Source organism: Dipteris shenzhenensis, chromosome 8 (assembly GCF_047967505.1).
Source record: "Dipteris shenzhenensis isolate YYH24624 ecotype China chromosome 8, Dip_SZ_1.0, whole genome shotgun sequence".
In the NCBI taxonomy this organism is placed as follows: domain Eukaryota; kingdom Viridiplantae; phylum Streptophyta; class Polypodiopsida; order Gleicheniales; family Dipteridaceae; genus Dipteris; species Dipteris shenzhenensis.
In genome coordinates, this window is record NC_141603.1 from 31,776,806 (window position 1) to 31,793,332 (window position 16,527).

The 16,527-nt window shown below is 47.0% G+C and overlaps 1 protein-coding gene across 1 annotated transcript in view; it reads right to left on the bottom strand.

Annotated features, from left to right (window-relative positions):
- LOC147899385 (uncharacterized) overlaps positions 1-16,527 on the bottom strand; it is a 503,340-nt gene that overhangs the window by 155,324 nt on the left and 331,489 nt on the right. The window contains exons 21-22 of the mRNA XM_087377716.1: positions 11,312-11,559; positions 10,703-10,994 (exon numbers count right to left, since the gene is read on the bottom strand). Coding sequence (XP_087233842.1) covers positions 10,703-10,994; positions 11,312-11,559 — 540 coding nt within the window. The remainder of the gene's footprint in view (positions 1-10,702; positions 10,995-11,311; positions 11,560-16,527) is intronic.

The window sequence follows — 16,527 nt, forward strand, 5'->3', positions numbered from 1 at the left end:
TGGGATTTCCACTTCAAACCACTTTCCTGTTGTGTTGGTTATCTAAGAGCCTCACTTGAGAGGCCGATCTGCCAGCATCAAGATTCCAGATGCCTTTTACACAGAGGAGGACCTTACAGATGCAGCCCTGCAGATATGGGTTTCTCATGTCCAGGGTGGGCAGCCATTGCCATCACAAGTAGCTGCTGCCCTTTCTGGTATTAGCGACTTCTACCTCTCAGTTGCTCGTACCAGGAGACGAGATATTCTCAGACGTGAGATTGGTGTTTGCCAGCAGTTGGCAGCTTTGCAGAGGGAAGAGCAGAAACGGCCTTCAGATGCTTGGATTCAGGAGCGTCTTGCTGCAGCAAGGGCTCATCAGCAGGTATTGCGCTTGATCAGAGAGTAGAGTATGCCTTTCATGCACATGAGTCCTTCTGGATTCAAATGGGTGGAAGAGTCAATAAAAATACTTTTTCTCTACTCTTGGCCCTAGACATAGTAGAGAGAGTGTATCCCAACTTATTGACTCACATGGGGTTTTACAGACAGATCCTGATGATGTCTTGTGCATAGCTTCAGATTTTTATGCCGCCCTTCTTACTGCTGATCCTGAGACACGGGATAGAGAGGATGCTAGACAGGTTATTTGGCAGAGCATCCCTTTGTTGGTGAAACCAGATATGCATGTTTTGCTTGATGCACCTTTCACCAACACAGAGTTCAGGACTGCGCTTTCAGCCCTTCACAAGGGCAAGTGCCCAGGTTCGGATGGCCTTACCCCCTCTTTTTTCATTGCATTCTGGGATATGATTGGAGACTACATTACTTCAGCCCTGCAGGGTATTTGGGACTCTGGTGAGATGCCCGGGTCGCTTACAGAAGGTCTCATCCACCTTATCCCGAAAGGAGGTTGCAGAAATTTAGTGTTCCAGTGGAGGCCTATCACACTTCTAGGGACTTGTTACAAAATCCTGGCCAAGGCAATCAGCCTCCGATTGCAGCCCCTTCTCCCAGATCTTATTCATGACACTCAGACAGGATTTGTGCATGGCAGAAGCATTTTGTATAACATTTTCTCTTTCTGGGAAGCCTCAGAGTGGGCCATGCAGAGCGGCCAGAATCTAGCCATTCTACTTTTGGATTTTGAGAAAGCTTATGACAGAGTAGATTGGGGTTTTTTGGAGGGCACCCTTCTACGTTTTGGCTTTACTGATGCTTGGATCAGAGGTGTTTCCTCCTTGTATAGATCAGCCCACAGTTAGGTACTTATTGGTGGGGTAAGGGGTGAGAGATTTCAGATTTCCATATATGTCTGTAAGGGATGCCCCCTTGCTCCTTTCCTTTTTTTGTTCGTGGCCGAAGCTATGAGTACCTATGTTAGATCTCAAGCTGACATCTTTGGGCTGAGACTTCCCATTAGAAGGGAAGAGGAGTTACTTGACAGTGAGTTGGCAGATGACACAACAGTTTACTTAGATGCCACTCCACAGACGCTGACTCCTTTCAGGACAGCATTGGATTTATTTTGCTTGGCGGCGGGGGCGCAGATAAATTGGCATAAATCCAATGGCTTTTGGATCAGTGATGAGGACACTCCAGTTTGGGGACTTGACATAGGATTCACTTGGGTTCAGAGGGGTGTGCCTGTCAGGTATTTGGGCTGCCAGGTCGGCTTGGATATTTCTTCCACACAGCAGTTTGCTCCCGTGTTGGAGAGCATCAGGAGGAAGCTCTTTTTTTGGAGCTCAGCCAAGCGGGATCTTGCCTCTAGAGTTGTGGTGGTCAACCAGGTCCTCTTGGCCACGGCCTGGTTTATTTGTTCTTGCTGGTGCTATTCTAGGGACTGCATCACTCAGCTCAGGAGACCGATAAGAAATTTTCTTTGGAGTGGGCTTGATGGCACAGCAGATACCTTAGCCAGGGTGGCTTGGGAGACCCTCATCCTCCCTACACAGGAAGGGGGTCTCAATATTATTGATCCAGATTTACAGTGCAGAGCTTTACTATGCAAGATGGTGGTGCGGGGACTTATGCCAGGGCAGGAACCGTGGAAGGCCTTTCTTATTAGCAACATACAGAGGTGCACACCTTATTCAGGAGGAGACTGGATGAGCACTATTAGGTGGATCTTCACCACAGCACACCTCAAATCACCTTCGTCCCCTCTCATGGTTGCCATTCTGAAAGCATGGGCCAGTTTCAAGAGCACTCTTCGGAGGATTCCTCCTTCCTCTAGTGAAGAGATTGATAGGCAACCCATCATGTGGAATGACAGTATTTTAGATGATCATGGCATACCACTTGGTGCCTCACTCTACATGTAGTGGTCCAGGTGGGAGAGGGGACATGCATCATCTTTGGGGTCTTGGAAAGCTTTCTGCAGGCTTGCAGAGGACACCAAGTCTCAGTTGACAGGACATCTCAAAGGGAGTGCAAGGAGGATCTTGCAGATTGAGGCAGCCCTTGCAGAGGAATGGGTAGACATAGATGATATGCCACTCACTTGCTCCACTTGGGCAAGTACTTTTACGAGAGGCGGTGTTCCGCTTTAGGTTTTGGCCTTTCGAGATGCATAGGAGGATGCTTTAGTTTTTAGTGTGCAGGATGGTGGCAGATTGCTCTGATCCACAGAGGACATCTTGCTTGAGTCTGCTTTTCAGCCTATCAGGTTTGTAGGTCTTTTGGTGTAGGGATTAGATTCAGAGTGGTTCCTCGACCCAGACCCCCGGCTACTCTCCACCGCGTCTTGGAGGCTTGTTGCCTCGTTGCCTCTCTGCTTCGGAGACTATTCAGCATTGTTTATGGGATTGCATACAGGTGAGGATGATTTGGATGGGGTAGCCAGGATTTTCAGTCACTTTGCCCACTCCCCATTCTTTATGACATGGGGCTAAGTGGCTTGGCTTTCTCATATAGGGCCTTAGGTATTCTATGAGAGACTTGACTCCTCTTAGGCCATTTTGGTTCGACGTCATTAGATTGAGTCCTGTTCGTTGGATGTGGTACCACACCTTCCTTTTACAGATGTACATGCCTCTGTGGATACTTCTTGGGAGATTTTAGCGAGCATAGCATCCTGGCATATCTAGAGAGCCAGATGCACAGAGGCTATGGAGGGTACTCAGGTTCATCCCTCGCACACTTTGGCTAAGTATCTGGACAGACACCATACATACTTTGATGGCCGTATGGATGAGTATATAGGGAGACTCCTGTGCAGCCTCAGCTAGGAGGCTTCTTTATTCAGGGAATGGAAGGATTCTCCTTTCTTCTCTGAGACTCCTACAGGGTTGAGGTGGCACTTTCAGCCTCAGCCTTGGTTGTTTTCCACCTCACTTTGAGGGGGTTTTATTTATCCTCATGATTTCATGATGTTGTATTTCCGCTCAGAGCTTGCTCTAGCGAGTTTCTTTCTTACTTAATAGAAGTCTCTTTTTTGCCCAAAAAAAAAAAAAAAAAACACTTTTTCTCTACTCTTGGCCATAGACATAGTAGAGAGAGTGTATCCCAACGTATTGACTCACATGGGGTTTTACAGACAGATCCTGATGATGTCGTGCGCATAGCTTTAGATTTTTATGCCGCCCTTCTTACTGCTGATCCTGAGACACGGGATAGAGAGGATGCTAGACAGGTTATTTGGCAGAGCATTCCTTTGTTGGTGAAACTGGATATGCATGTTTTTCTTGATGCACCTTTCACCAACACATAGTTCAGGACTGCACTTTCAGCCCTTCACAAGGGCAAGTGCCCAGGTTCGAATGGCCTTACCCCCTCTTTTTTCATTGCATTCTGGGATATGATTGGAGACTACATTACTTCAGCCTTGCAGGGTATTTGGGACTCTAGTGAGATGCCTGGGTCACTTACAAAAGGTCTCATCCACCTTATCCCGAAAGGAGGTTGCAGAAATCTAGTGTCCCAGTGGAGGCCTATCACACTTCTAGGGACCTGTCACAAAATTCTGGCCAAGGCAATCAGCCTCCGATTGCAACCCCTTCTCCTAGATCTTATTCATGACACTCGGGTGGGATTCGTGCATGGCAGAAGCATTTTTTATAACATTTTCTCTTTCTGGGAAGCCTCAGAGTAGGCCATGCAAAGCGGCCAGAACCTAGCCATTCTACTTTTGGATTTTGAGAAAGTTTATGATAGAGTAGATTGAGGTTTTTTGGAGGGCACTCTTCTACGTTTTGGCTTTACTGATGCTTGGATCAGAGGTGTTTTCTCCTTGTACAGATCAGCCCACAGCCAGCAGGTACTTATTGGTGGGGTAAGGGGTGAGAGATTTCAGATTTCCAGATCAGTCCGTAAGGGATGCCCCCTTGCTCCTTTCCTTTTTTTGTTCGTGGCTGAAGCTATGAGTATCTATGTTAGATCTCAAGCTGACATCTTTGGGCTGAGACTTCCCATTAGAAAGGAAGAGGAGTCACTTGACAGTGAGCTGGCAGATGACACAGCAGTTTACTTGGATGCCTCTCCATAGACGCTCACTTCTTTTAGGACAGCATTGGATTTATTTTGCTTGGCGGCGGGGGCGCAGATAAATTGACATAAATCTAATGGCTTTTGGATCACTGATGAGGACACTCCGGTTTGGGGGCTTGACATAGGATTCACTTGGGTTCAGAGGGGTGTGCCTGTCAGGTATTTGGGCTGCCAGGTCGGCTTGGATATTTCTTCCACGCAGCAGTTTGCTCCCATGTTGGAGAGCATCAGGAGGAAGCTTCTTTTTTGGAGCTCTACCAAGCTGGATCTTGCCTCTAGAATTGTGGTGGTCAACCAGGTCCTCTTGCCACGGTTTGGTTTGTTTGTTCTTGCTGGTGCTATTCTAGGGACTGCATCACTTAGCTCAGGAGACCGATCATAAATTTTCTTTGGAGTGGGCTTGATGGTACAGTAGATACCTTAGCCAGGGTGGCTTGGGAGACCCTCATCCTCCCTACATAGGAAGGGGGTCTCAATATTATTGATCCAGATTTACAGTGCAGAGCTTTATTATGCAAGATGGTGGTACGGGGACTCATGCCAGGGCAGGAACCGTGGAAGGCCTTTCCTATTAGCAACATACGGAGGTGCACACCTTCTTCAGGAGAAGACTGGATGAGCAGTATTAGGTGGATCTTCACCACAGCACACCTCAGATCACCTTCGTCCCCTCTCATGGTTGCCATTCTAAGTGCATGGGCCATTTTCAGGAGCACTCTTCGGAGGATTTCTCCTTCCTCTCGTGAAGAGATTGATAGGCAACCCATCATGTGGAATGACAGTATTTTAGATGATCATGGCAGACCACTTGGTGCCTCACTCTATATGCAGTGGTCCAGGTGGGAGAGGGGACGTGCATCATCTTTGGGGTCTTGGATTTCTGCAGGATTCCAGAGGAGACCAAGTCTCAGTGGATAGGACATCTCAGAGGGAGTGCAGGGAGGATCTTGCAGATTGAGGCAGCCCTTCCAAAGGAGTGGGTAGACACAGATGATATGCCACTCAGTCGCTCCACTTGGGCGAGTACTTTTACGAGAGGCGGTGTTCGGCTTCAGGTTTTGGCCTTTCAAGATGCATAGGAGGATGCTTTAGTTTTTACTATGTAGGATGGTGGCAGATTGCTCAGATCCACAGAGGACATCTTGCTTGAGTCTGCTTTTCAGCCTATCAGGGTTGTAGGTCTTTTGGTGCAGGGATCAGATTCAGAGTGGTTCCTCGACCTAGACCCACAGGTACTCTCCACCGGGTCTTGGAGGCTTTGGCTCTACGGGTGAGTTCACATTAGGTATTTGCAGTGGGACCCTGAAGAGTGGGAGTGGATTGACGCAGGGCATCGAGAGAAGAGCATCCCCTTCTTTCATTACACGGTCAGTAATGCCGAGAGATTTCAGCTCAGTAGTAGAGGTTGGAGACCTTCCAGAGTTCCTCATTAGGAGACATTTGATATCACTGTGGATCTGCAGAGGTGCTTCTGGAGGAGACTCTGGAAATCCCATAGGAATAGAAAGATCACTCTCTTCTTTTGGCTTTCTATCCATGGTGGGATTACAGTGAACCTTTGGAGATCCAGGTTCGGACCCTACTTGCCCTCGTTGCCTCTCTGCTTCAGAGACTATTCAGCATTGTTTATGGGATTGCAGACAGGTAAGGATGATTTGGATGGGGTAGCCAGGATTTTCATTCACTTTGCCCACTCCCCATTCTTTATGACATGGGGCTCAGAGGCTTGGCTTTCTCTTAATAGGGCCTCATGTATTCTATGAGAGACTTGACTTCTCTCAGGCCATTTTGGTTCGACGTCATCAGATTGAGTCCTGTTCGTTGGATGTGGTACCACACCTTCCTTTTACAGATGTACATGCCTCTGTGGATACTTCATAGGAGATTTTAGCGAGCATAGCATCCTGGCATATCTGGAGAGCCAGATGCACAGAGGCTATGGAGGGTACTCAGGTTTATCCCTCGCACACTCTGGCTAGTATCTGGAGAGACACCGTACATACTTTGATGGCTGTATGGATGAGTATACAGGGAGACTCCCGTGCAGCCTCACCTAGGAGGGCTTCTTTCTTCAGGGAATGGAAGGATTCTCCTTTCTTATCTGAGACTCCTACAGGGTTGAGGTGGCACTTTTAGCCTCAGCCTTGGTTGTTTTCCACCTCACTTTGAGGGGGTTTTATTTATCCTCATGATTTCATGATGTTGTATTTTCGCTCAGAGCTTGCTCTAACGAGTTTCTTTCTTACTTAATAGAAGTTTCTTTTTTGCCAAAAAAAAAAAGAATTCAGTTTTGCAGTTGTATGGCCATGAGCCAGTTGTTTTCCAATTTTGGAGTTGTAAGGCCATGGGTCCCTTCTTTCTCAATTTTGGGCATGTCACAGACTCAAGGTCACTTTCTTATTTGCAATTTATACTTAAAATTTTCTCACACAGAACCTCAGTCATTCATCGGGACGGTGAATGATAGTGGCGGAGGATCTGTTGTATTCTGAGTCTCCGGTCAGGAACTCCCACCAACAGTCACACCTGGGTCACATCATGGTCACCTGAGCAACATGCCAAGGTTGTTAGACCTTGGTCATACCTAGTCGCATTGTGTTCACACGTGTTCACATCTTGGTCACTCTGGAGCAAACAGTACGTGACTTGGACATGACTTGACTTGGACATGACTTGACATGACTTGGACATGACTTGGACATGGACATGACGGGAGCAATACATGACTGAAGAGTACCAAACCTCAACCTCGACTGACACCATGGATGTTTATCTGGAGCCTTTGATTGATGAGCTTGAGATATTTTGGAGAGGTATCAAGCTGCATGATGTGAGTAGGCCTCCCTTGTCATGAGACATCATCTGCAAGGCAGTGTTGATGTGGATGATGCATGACTTCCGAAGCTATGGCAAGTGTTCAGGGAAGCATTGAAATTGCTCAGCCAAATTGGATCTTGCCTCTAGAGTTGTGGTGGTCAACCAGGTCCTCTTGGCCACGGCCTGGTTTGTTTGTTCATGCTGGTGCCATTCTAGGGACTGCATCACTCAGCTCAAGAGACCGATCAAAAATTTTCTTTGGAGTGGGCTTGATGGCACAGCAGATGCCTTAGCCAAGGTGGCCTGGGAGACCCTCATCCTCCCTACACAGGAAGGGGGTCTCAATATTTTTGATCCAGATTTATAGTGCAGAGCTTTACTCTGCAAGATGGTGGTGCGGGGACTTATGTTAGGGTAGGAACCGTGGAAGGCCTTTCTTATTAGCAGCATACAGAGGTGCACACCTTCTTTAGGAGGAGACTGGATGAGCAGTATTAGGTGGATCTTCACCACAACACACCTCAGATCACCTTCGTCCCCTTTCATGGTTGCCATTCTGAAAGCATGGGCCAGTTTCAGGAGCACTCTTCGGAAGATTCCTCCTTCCTCTCGTGAAGAGATTGATAGGCAACCGATCATGTGGAATGATAGTATTTTAGATGATCATGGCAGACCACTTGGTGCCTCACTCTACATGCAATGGTCCAGGTGGGAAAGGGGACCTGCATCATCTTTGGGGTCTTGCTCTCCGCAGGCTTCCTGAGGAGAACAAATCTTAGTTGATAGGACATCTCAGAGGGAGTGCAAGGAGGATCTTGCAGATTGAGGCAGCCCTTCCAGAGGATTGGGTAGACATAGATGATATGCCACTCACTTGCTCCACTTGGGCAGGTACTTTTACGAGAGGCGGTGTTCGGCTTCAGGTTTTGGCCTTTTAAGATGCACAGGAGGATGCTTTAGTTTTTAGTGTGCAGAATGGTGGCAGATTGCTCTGGTCCATAGAGGACATCTTGCTTGATTCTGCTTTTCAGCCTATCAAGGTTGTAGGTCTTTTGGTGCAGGGATCAGATTCAGAGTGGTTCCTCGACCTAGACCCCCGACTACTCTTCACCGGGTCTTGGAGGCTTTGGCTCTACGGGGGAGTTCCCATTAGGTATTTGCAGTGGGACCCTGGAGAGTGGGAGTGGATTGACGTAGGGCATCGAGAGAAAAGCATCCCCTTCTTTTGTTACACGGTCAGTAATGCCAGGAGATTTCAGCTCAGTAGTAGAGGTTGGAGACCTCCTAGAGTTCCTCATTGGGAGACATTTGATATCACTGTGGATCTGCAGAGGTGCTTTTGGAGGAGGCTTTGGAAATCCCATAGGAATAGAAAGATCACTCTCTTCTTTTGGCTCTCTATCCATGGTGGGATTGCAGTGAACCTTTGGAGATCCAGGTTCAGAGCGGACCGTACTTGCCCTTGTTGCCTCTCTGCTTCGGAGACTATTCAGCATTGCTTATGGGATTGCAGACAGCAAGCGAGGATGATTTGGATGGGGATAGCCAGGATTTTTAGTCACTTTGCCCACTCTTTATGACATGGGGCTCAATGGCTTGGCTTTCTCTTACAGGTCCTCAGGTATTCTATGAGAGACTTGACTCCTCTCGGGCCATTTCAGTTCAACGTCATCAGATTGAGTCCTGTTCGTTGGATGTGGTACCACACCTTCCTTTTACAGCTGTACATGCCTCTATGGATACCTCTTGGGAGATTCTATAGCGAGCATAGCATCCTGGCATATCTGGAGAGCCAGATGCACAGAGGCTTTGGAGGGTACTCAGGTTCACATCCCTCGCACACATTGGCTAGTATCTGGATAGACATCGTACATACTTTGATGGCCGTATGGACGAGTATGCAGGGAGACTCCCGTGCAGCCTCAGCTAGGAGGACTTCTTTCTTCAAGGAACGGAAGGATTATGCTTTATTCTCTGAGACTCCTACAGGGTTGAGGTGGCACTTTCAGCCTCAACCTTGGTTGTTTTCCACCTCACTTTGAGGGGGTTTTATTTATCCTCATGATTTCATGATGCATTCCGCTTTGAGCTTGCTCTTGCGGGTTTTTTCTCTTACTTAAAAGAAAGTCTCTTTCTTGGAAAAAAAAAAAAGTTGATCAGAATGAAGCAGTCTGGCGCAATGTTGCACAGGGTTACACCTGTTGGTGCACATGGGAAGCAGTCCAATAGAGTGCATAGGCGCCGGTACTTGGTGGTGCACATGGGAAGCAGTCCAACAGTTAAGAGGTATAGGTGGTGCACCAACCCTCGCAACCAACTAGTGTCAGGAGCACATGGAATAGACAGGAGAAATCATGGAGCACGGGATTCATTGACTCAGAACGGGTTGGAGTGTTGCAGAAGCCATCAAGGACGAAGCGGCCCACAAACGGTGGAATGGCTAAGGATGCAGGAAGACATCCAATAGGAAGAAGGAAAGGAGATTTCCAATGGGGGGGAGCAGATGAGAAGGTGAAGAGGAGGAAACAGGACATTCTAGCAGGGGGCGAAAGGCATGAGGAGGGAGTGTGAGGGAGAGTCAAGAGCTTGCCTCATGGGTATCTTCCCTGAGTGTATCAGTCATCTTGCTTCCTAATGAACTATGGTACTTCCCATCTCTCAGCTCTCTTCTCTAAGATCTCTTCCCATTGTGTTCTCCTCCCCTACTCTCCCTTCACCTGGTACGACGGACCTTGTGTCATGTGGTTGAAGTTCTGCTCAGTTCATGTCGAGGGTTGGCTTTTATGATGTTGTTCCGCTTTGGTCTTCTTCTTGCTCACATCACTTCAGCACTTGTACCGCTTGCACATAGTTGACACCATCGACTAGCACTCACCTACGAACCATCAGTGACACCTATGGCATGTCTTACTTGCGTATGTTCTCGTACCCATGGAAGTCAAAATACTTCTTGTTTGTCTAGTTTATCGTTGATGGACTACAAATTAAAGTTCAGGTGATTTTATTCTTCTTGTCAAATGAGCACTTGAAATACCTCCTCCATTCAAGAGACAAGTGTTGTCTCTAGTGCCTCCCAAAATCCCAATAGGAATGAAAATCCTCAGAGGGTTCTGGTGTTTCCAGTTCCCAACAAAATTAGGGAGAGGAACATAGGGCCAGGAAAAGGCAGGAGAGGAACATGTCTAATGACGAGAAAAGAAAACAATGGCAAGAAAGTATAGAAAGTGCCAAACTTGGGTAGAAATCATCCAGGTATTTATTTTGTTTGTAGAGAGAGAACTCCATTTTAGAGATTAAAAACCCATCCAATTGATCATCCGATAATCCTATGTTTGTAAGAAAATTAATATTTCAATCAAATCATCTGATGCATATTTTCTCGGGTGGGGTTTAAGACTTCTGCAATGATATTTACCTGGAAGACCTGCATGGCAGAAACACTAGCTGCAAGTCGAGTTAGACTCTGCCTACCACTTCCCCCAACTCCAACTAACAGCATGTGTCCACCAGGTTGTTTCAGAACTCTGCAGATTCTAGAGACGTGTTCAACAGCAAAAAGAAATATTGCTAGGTTCATTGGCCTTTTGCTGACCCCATTATAATCTATGAGGTAATTTTCCATCAGCGTAATAAGATTTGGAACATTGACAATTTCATCATAAGTGCGAGATTCAACATCTTCATTTGTATAGTCTCCAAAGAAACATCTAAATAGCCAGCACCATTTAACAAAAGGTTAATGTTCTTAATCAGTTGGAAAGAAATGCTTCCAACATGCCTTTATGTTAAACTTCACTGTAACCTCTTGATCAAATACAGAAAATATCCCTTCAAGTTCATCTTTAAAAGATCCAGTCAATTTGATTAATAATTTCATACCTCCATACTTCAAACACGCCTTTATGATAAAGCTCAATGTAAAATGCAGAAAATGTCAAGGTCATTAAAAAGATGGAGTTCAAATTCCTTTCCATGCCTTAATTTCAAGCAACTTCGGAAGCAAATTTGATCAATATTTTCATACCTCCTTATTTCATTATGCCCAATATTAGATCCTGAGTCCGACAAAAGATGAGAAAACAACTTCCCAAAATCTTGATTGAAGTGTTTTTTTGTTAGTTCCTTGAGGAAGCTAAGGAGCCAATTTCTGTCTTCATCATCCACAAGACGATCATAAAAGACCCTCAATACTTCATGTGTCCATAACCTGATATACTGCTTGCAACTTTCTGCACCTTGTGGTACAGTCGAAGGCTGCTGCAGCATCATGCCCTATAAGATTGAAAGAGAATGATATCTTAGTTTTCCAAGGAAAATCTCTTATTTGTTCTTTTTATTAGTTCTTGAGAAACAGTTTATGTTAGTTCTCCCAGGATCATTTATGTTCATAAAAAGATTTGCAAACTACCAATAGGACAGATGGGTTAATAGAATCAGCTTGTGTTAGTTCACTAAGGGTCATTCATGTTACCACTAGTACACATGGATTAGTTGTGCAAGGTTCATTATGTCAGTTTCCCCAAAAACAGTTTATGTTAGTTCTCCAAGGGTCATTCATGTTTATAAAAAGATTTGCAAATTACCAAGAGTATAGATGGATTAATAGAAACATTTCAGCTAATTTTACCCTCTCCTTTGGGGATCGAAATTCAGGAGGATGATCTGGAAATTGGTTAACAGGATTGACATGTTTACAAAGACCTCTCTAAGAGGATTGCATAGATGATCAACCGTATCAGCAATATTGACTAAAATTGGACTATATTTTTAACGAAATGCAGAAATAAGTCATGACACTGAACAATTTTCCATTAAGAAAAACTATAACATGTTGGTTCCAAATCCACAGTATAACCTAGAGGGATAAAAAGAGAGATTAATATATTGGGTGATAGTTAATGAGGTTAGTTGTAAGGCAACCTGTTTTTTTTTTTTCAAATGAAGAGACTTCAAGTATGAAAGAAACCCCAAGTGGTGCGAAGTTCATGATAGAAATACATCATGCAAGGCATGAGAGACCAACACTCTAAATAGGCAAAAAGCATTAGCATCTATTTACTATCTTCTTGAGAAATGGGACCTACGGAAGCTAATCCGGCAGCAATAACAGAAGCAGCAGGAATCAAGGGGTTCGTATTAATCTCCTCTTTTTTATTTAATTCAACCAATTCCGACTTAGCAAAAATCAATGCCTACTGGAATAATTCTGTGAATGCTCATAAAGAGAGCTAGAAAAGCACTAAGGTTGAGACTGAAAGTGCCACCTCAACCTTGTGGTGGAATCAAGAAGAATGGGGAGCCACTCCACTCCCTGAGGACCTATCCTCTTGGTAGAAGACGCCCAGGAAGACCCCTTCATGCTCACCCAAATGGCCATTGAAGTGTGTTGTCTGAGGGGGGGGGTTTCCTAACACTTTCGGAAGTATTACCGGAGGCCTAGGGCCACTGGTGCGAGAAGCGAGTAAAACGTGCCATAAGTGTCACTGATGGTACGTAGGTGAGTGCTTGTCGATGGTGTCAACTATGTGCAAGCGGTAGATGGTGTCAACTATGTGCAAGCGGTACAAGTGCTGAAGGGATGTGAGCAAGAAGAAGACCAAAGCGGAACAACATCATGAAAGCCATCCCTCGACATGAACAGCAAAGAACTTCAACCACATGACACAGGTCCGTTGTACCAGGTGAAGGGAGAGGAGGGGAGGAGAACACAACGAAAAGAGATTTTAGAGTAGCGAGCAGAGATGGGAAGTAGCATAACTCATTAGAAAGCAAGATGACTGATACACTCCCAGAAGATACACACGAGGCGAGCTCTTGACTCTAGCCTCTCACCCTTCACTCCCGCCTCTCGCCCCTCCAGCAAAGTCCCCCTCCCCTCCCCCTTTCCCCCTCTTCACCTCCTCCTCCTCTGCTCCACTCCCCGCTACCAATCTCCACTCCTTCCTCCTATTGAGTCTTCTTACACCCTTAACCATCCTTAGCCATTCCACCGTTTGTGGGCCGCTCTGTCCTTGATGGCTTCCGCAACACTCCAGCCTGTCCTGGGTCAGTGAATCCCATGCTCCATGTGTTCTCTGCGCTCCTGACACTAGGTGGTTGAGAGGGTTGGTGCACCACCTATGCCTCTTAACTGTTGGACTTGCCGCTTGGTTGTCTCCGTCAGGAAGCCGGTGTGGCAGCTAATCCTTTATCTCCAATCAATTCCCGTGCTCCATGTGTTCTCTGTGCTCCTGACACTAGGTGGTTGAGAGGGTTGGTGCACCACCTATGCCTCTTAACTGTTGGACTGCTTCCCATGTGCACCAACAGGTGTATTCCGTGTACCATTGCGCCAGTACTTCCCTCTGATTGACTTTGACCATGGTGAGTGAGGTTGAGGTTTGGCACTCTTCAGTCACGTATTGCTTCCGTCATACCCAAGTCATGTATAGGTCAAGTCATGTCCAAGTCAAGTCCATGTCATGTCCAAGTCATGTCCAAGTCTATTCCATGTCACGTCCAAGATGTGAACACATGTGAACACGCTGCGACTAGGTATGACCAAGGTCTAACAACTTGGCATGTTGCTGAGGTGACCATGACGTGACCCAGGTGTGACTCTTGGTGGGTCGCCATAAACTCTGAGTACAACAGATCCCCTGCCACTATCATTCACCGTCCCGGTGAATGACCTAGGATCTTGTGAGAGAAAGTTAAGTGTAAATTACAAATAAGAAAGTGACCTTGGGTTTGACATCCCAAAACTGAAAAGAAAGGGCTCATGGCCTTACAACTGTAAAACTGAAAAAAAAACTGGCTCATGGCCATACAACTATAAAACTGAAAAAAAAACTGGCTCATGGCCATACAACTCCAAATTCCTTATTTACATGAGAATCCAAATGTACAGAGTTCGCAAAAAGAAATGCCGAACTAAAAGATCCAGGAGCTACTGCTTGCTGGATGAAAGTCAGGGAGGGGGAGGGGGTGGGTGTGGTGGGTGTGCTGATGTTCCAGGGCTGGTCCTTGCCTCTTCCTCGACTGTGTCCATGAGGTTGCGGATGTCCCGCTGGATTTGAGCCTGTTGGGCTGAATGATTGTCCTCCAAAACTTTCTTGGTGGCTGTCCACTCTGCCTCCTTTGCTACAAGACATTGCTGAAACTCGTCGTGCTGAGTTTTCCACGCAGCCTCCCTTGCCTGTAGAATTGCTCCCCACTCCGCTTCTTTCATTTGCAATGTTGTATCCCATTCTTTATGCATGCTGGCTACCTGCTTCTCATGTTCCAAGCGGAGGTGTTGCTTTTGTGACAGAAGCTTGCAAACCTGACCCGTAGTATTAAAGAGGGAGGCACCCATCTGAATGAAGCTGTCATCTATAATGCGCTGAGCCATATGAAGGGACCTTTTAACCCATGCATACCTGTCCCGATAGGTCATTCGGTCAGCCATGTCAATAAGTTCGCCATATTCCTCGAGGCTGCTTTCATCCCCTCTTGCTCTGGGTCCTCGAGAGCTGCCACTGGAGCCAGTGTGTCGATGTCTAGGTAACAGCTTGGAGCTTGGGATACCTTCTTGTTGGAAGCGATTGTCTCTTGCAAGGGAAGTGTGAAAATTTGGTCCAGGTCCTCCTCCTCCATGCAAACAGGAGACCGCTTCCGCTTTAATGCATACAGCAGCCGTTTGTGTTCCTGGCTCTGTTCCTCTATCTGGGCCTCATGGGTGAATAGATCTCGTGAGGAGGTTGCGAAGTAGGTATCCAACATATCATTTTGAGGAAGTGGAGGACAATCCGCTTGAAAAGGTATCTTACCCCCAGCAAAAATAACCTCGCCAGGTTGAGTTTCCAGTAAGTCCTGTTCAGCAGCCTCCATACTTGGTTTAGGGGTCAATCGTCGAGACACCCGGGGTGGTGTCTTCGCATCACCAGTGGCTCCCAAAGTAAGAGTCAAGTTCAATAACCTATGTCGCTCTGATGGGTGACTGAGGGTGAAAGCAGCAAGAAGTGACCTAGGGTGAACAGGGGAGGAACAAGGGGTGACATAGGGAGGAGCATAGGTGACAGAGAGTGAGCTTGGGGGGTGACATAGGAATGAACAAGGGTGAACTAGGAGTGCACAGGGGTGACCTAGGAGTGAACATAGGTGACCTAGGAGTGAACATGGGTGACAGAGAGGTGAACATGGGAAGTTGACATAGGAGTGAACAGGGGTGACCTGGAGGTGAACATGGGTGACAGAGAAGTGAACATGGGGAATTGACATAGGAGTGAACAGGGGTGACCTAGGAGTGAACAGGGGTGACCTAGGAGTGAACATGGGTGACAGAGAGGTGAACATGGGGAGTTGACATAGGAGTGAACAGGGGTGACCTAGGAGTGAACAGGGGTGACCTGGGAGTGAACAGGGGTGACCTAGGAGTGAACATGGGTGACAGAGAGGTGAACATGAGGAGTTGACATAGGAGTGAACAGGGGTGACCTAGGAGTGAACAGGGGTGACCTAGGAGTGAACATGGGTGACAGAGAGGTGAACATGGGGAGTTGACATACGAGTGAACAGGGGTGACCTGGGAGTGAACAGGGGTGACCTAGGAGTGAACATGGGTGACAGAGAGGTGAACATGGGGAGTTGACATAGGAGTGAACAGGGGTGACCTAGGAGTGAACAGGGGTGACCTGGGAGTGAACAGGGGTGACCTAGGAGTGAACATAGGTGACCTAGGAGTGAACATGGGTGACAGAGAGGTGAACATGGGGAGTTGACATAGGAGTGAACAGGGGTGACCTAGGAGTGAACAGGGGTGACCTGGAGGTGAACATGGGTGACAGAGAAGTGAACATGGGGAATTGACATAGGAGTGAACAGGGGTGACCTAGGAGTGAACATGGGTGACTAGGAGTGAACAGGGGTGACAGAGAGGTGAACATGGGGAGTTGACATAGGAGTGAACAGGGGTGACCTAGGAGTGAACAGGGGTGACCTGGGAGTGAACAGGGGTGACCTAGGAGTGAACATGGGTGACAGAGAGGTGAACATGGGGAGTTGACATAGGAGTGAACAGGGGTGACCTAGGAGTGAACAGGGGTGACCTGGGAGTGAACAGGGGTGACCTAGGAGTGAACAGGGGTGACAGAGAGGTGAACATGGGGAGTTGACATAGGAGTGAACAGGGGTGACCTGGGAGTGAACAGGGGTGACCTAGGAGTGAACATGGGTGACAGAGAGGTGAACATGGGGAGTTGACATAGGAGTGAACAGGGG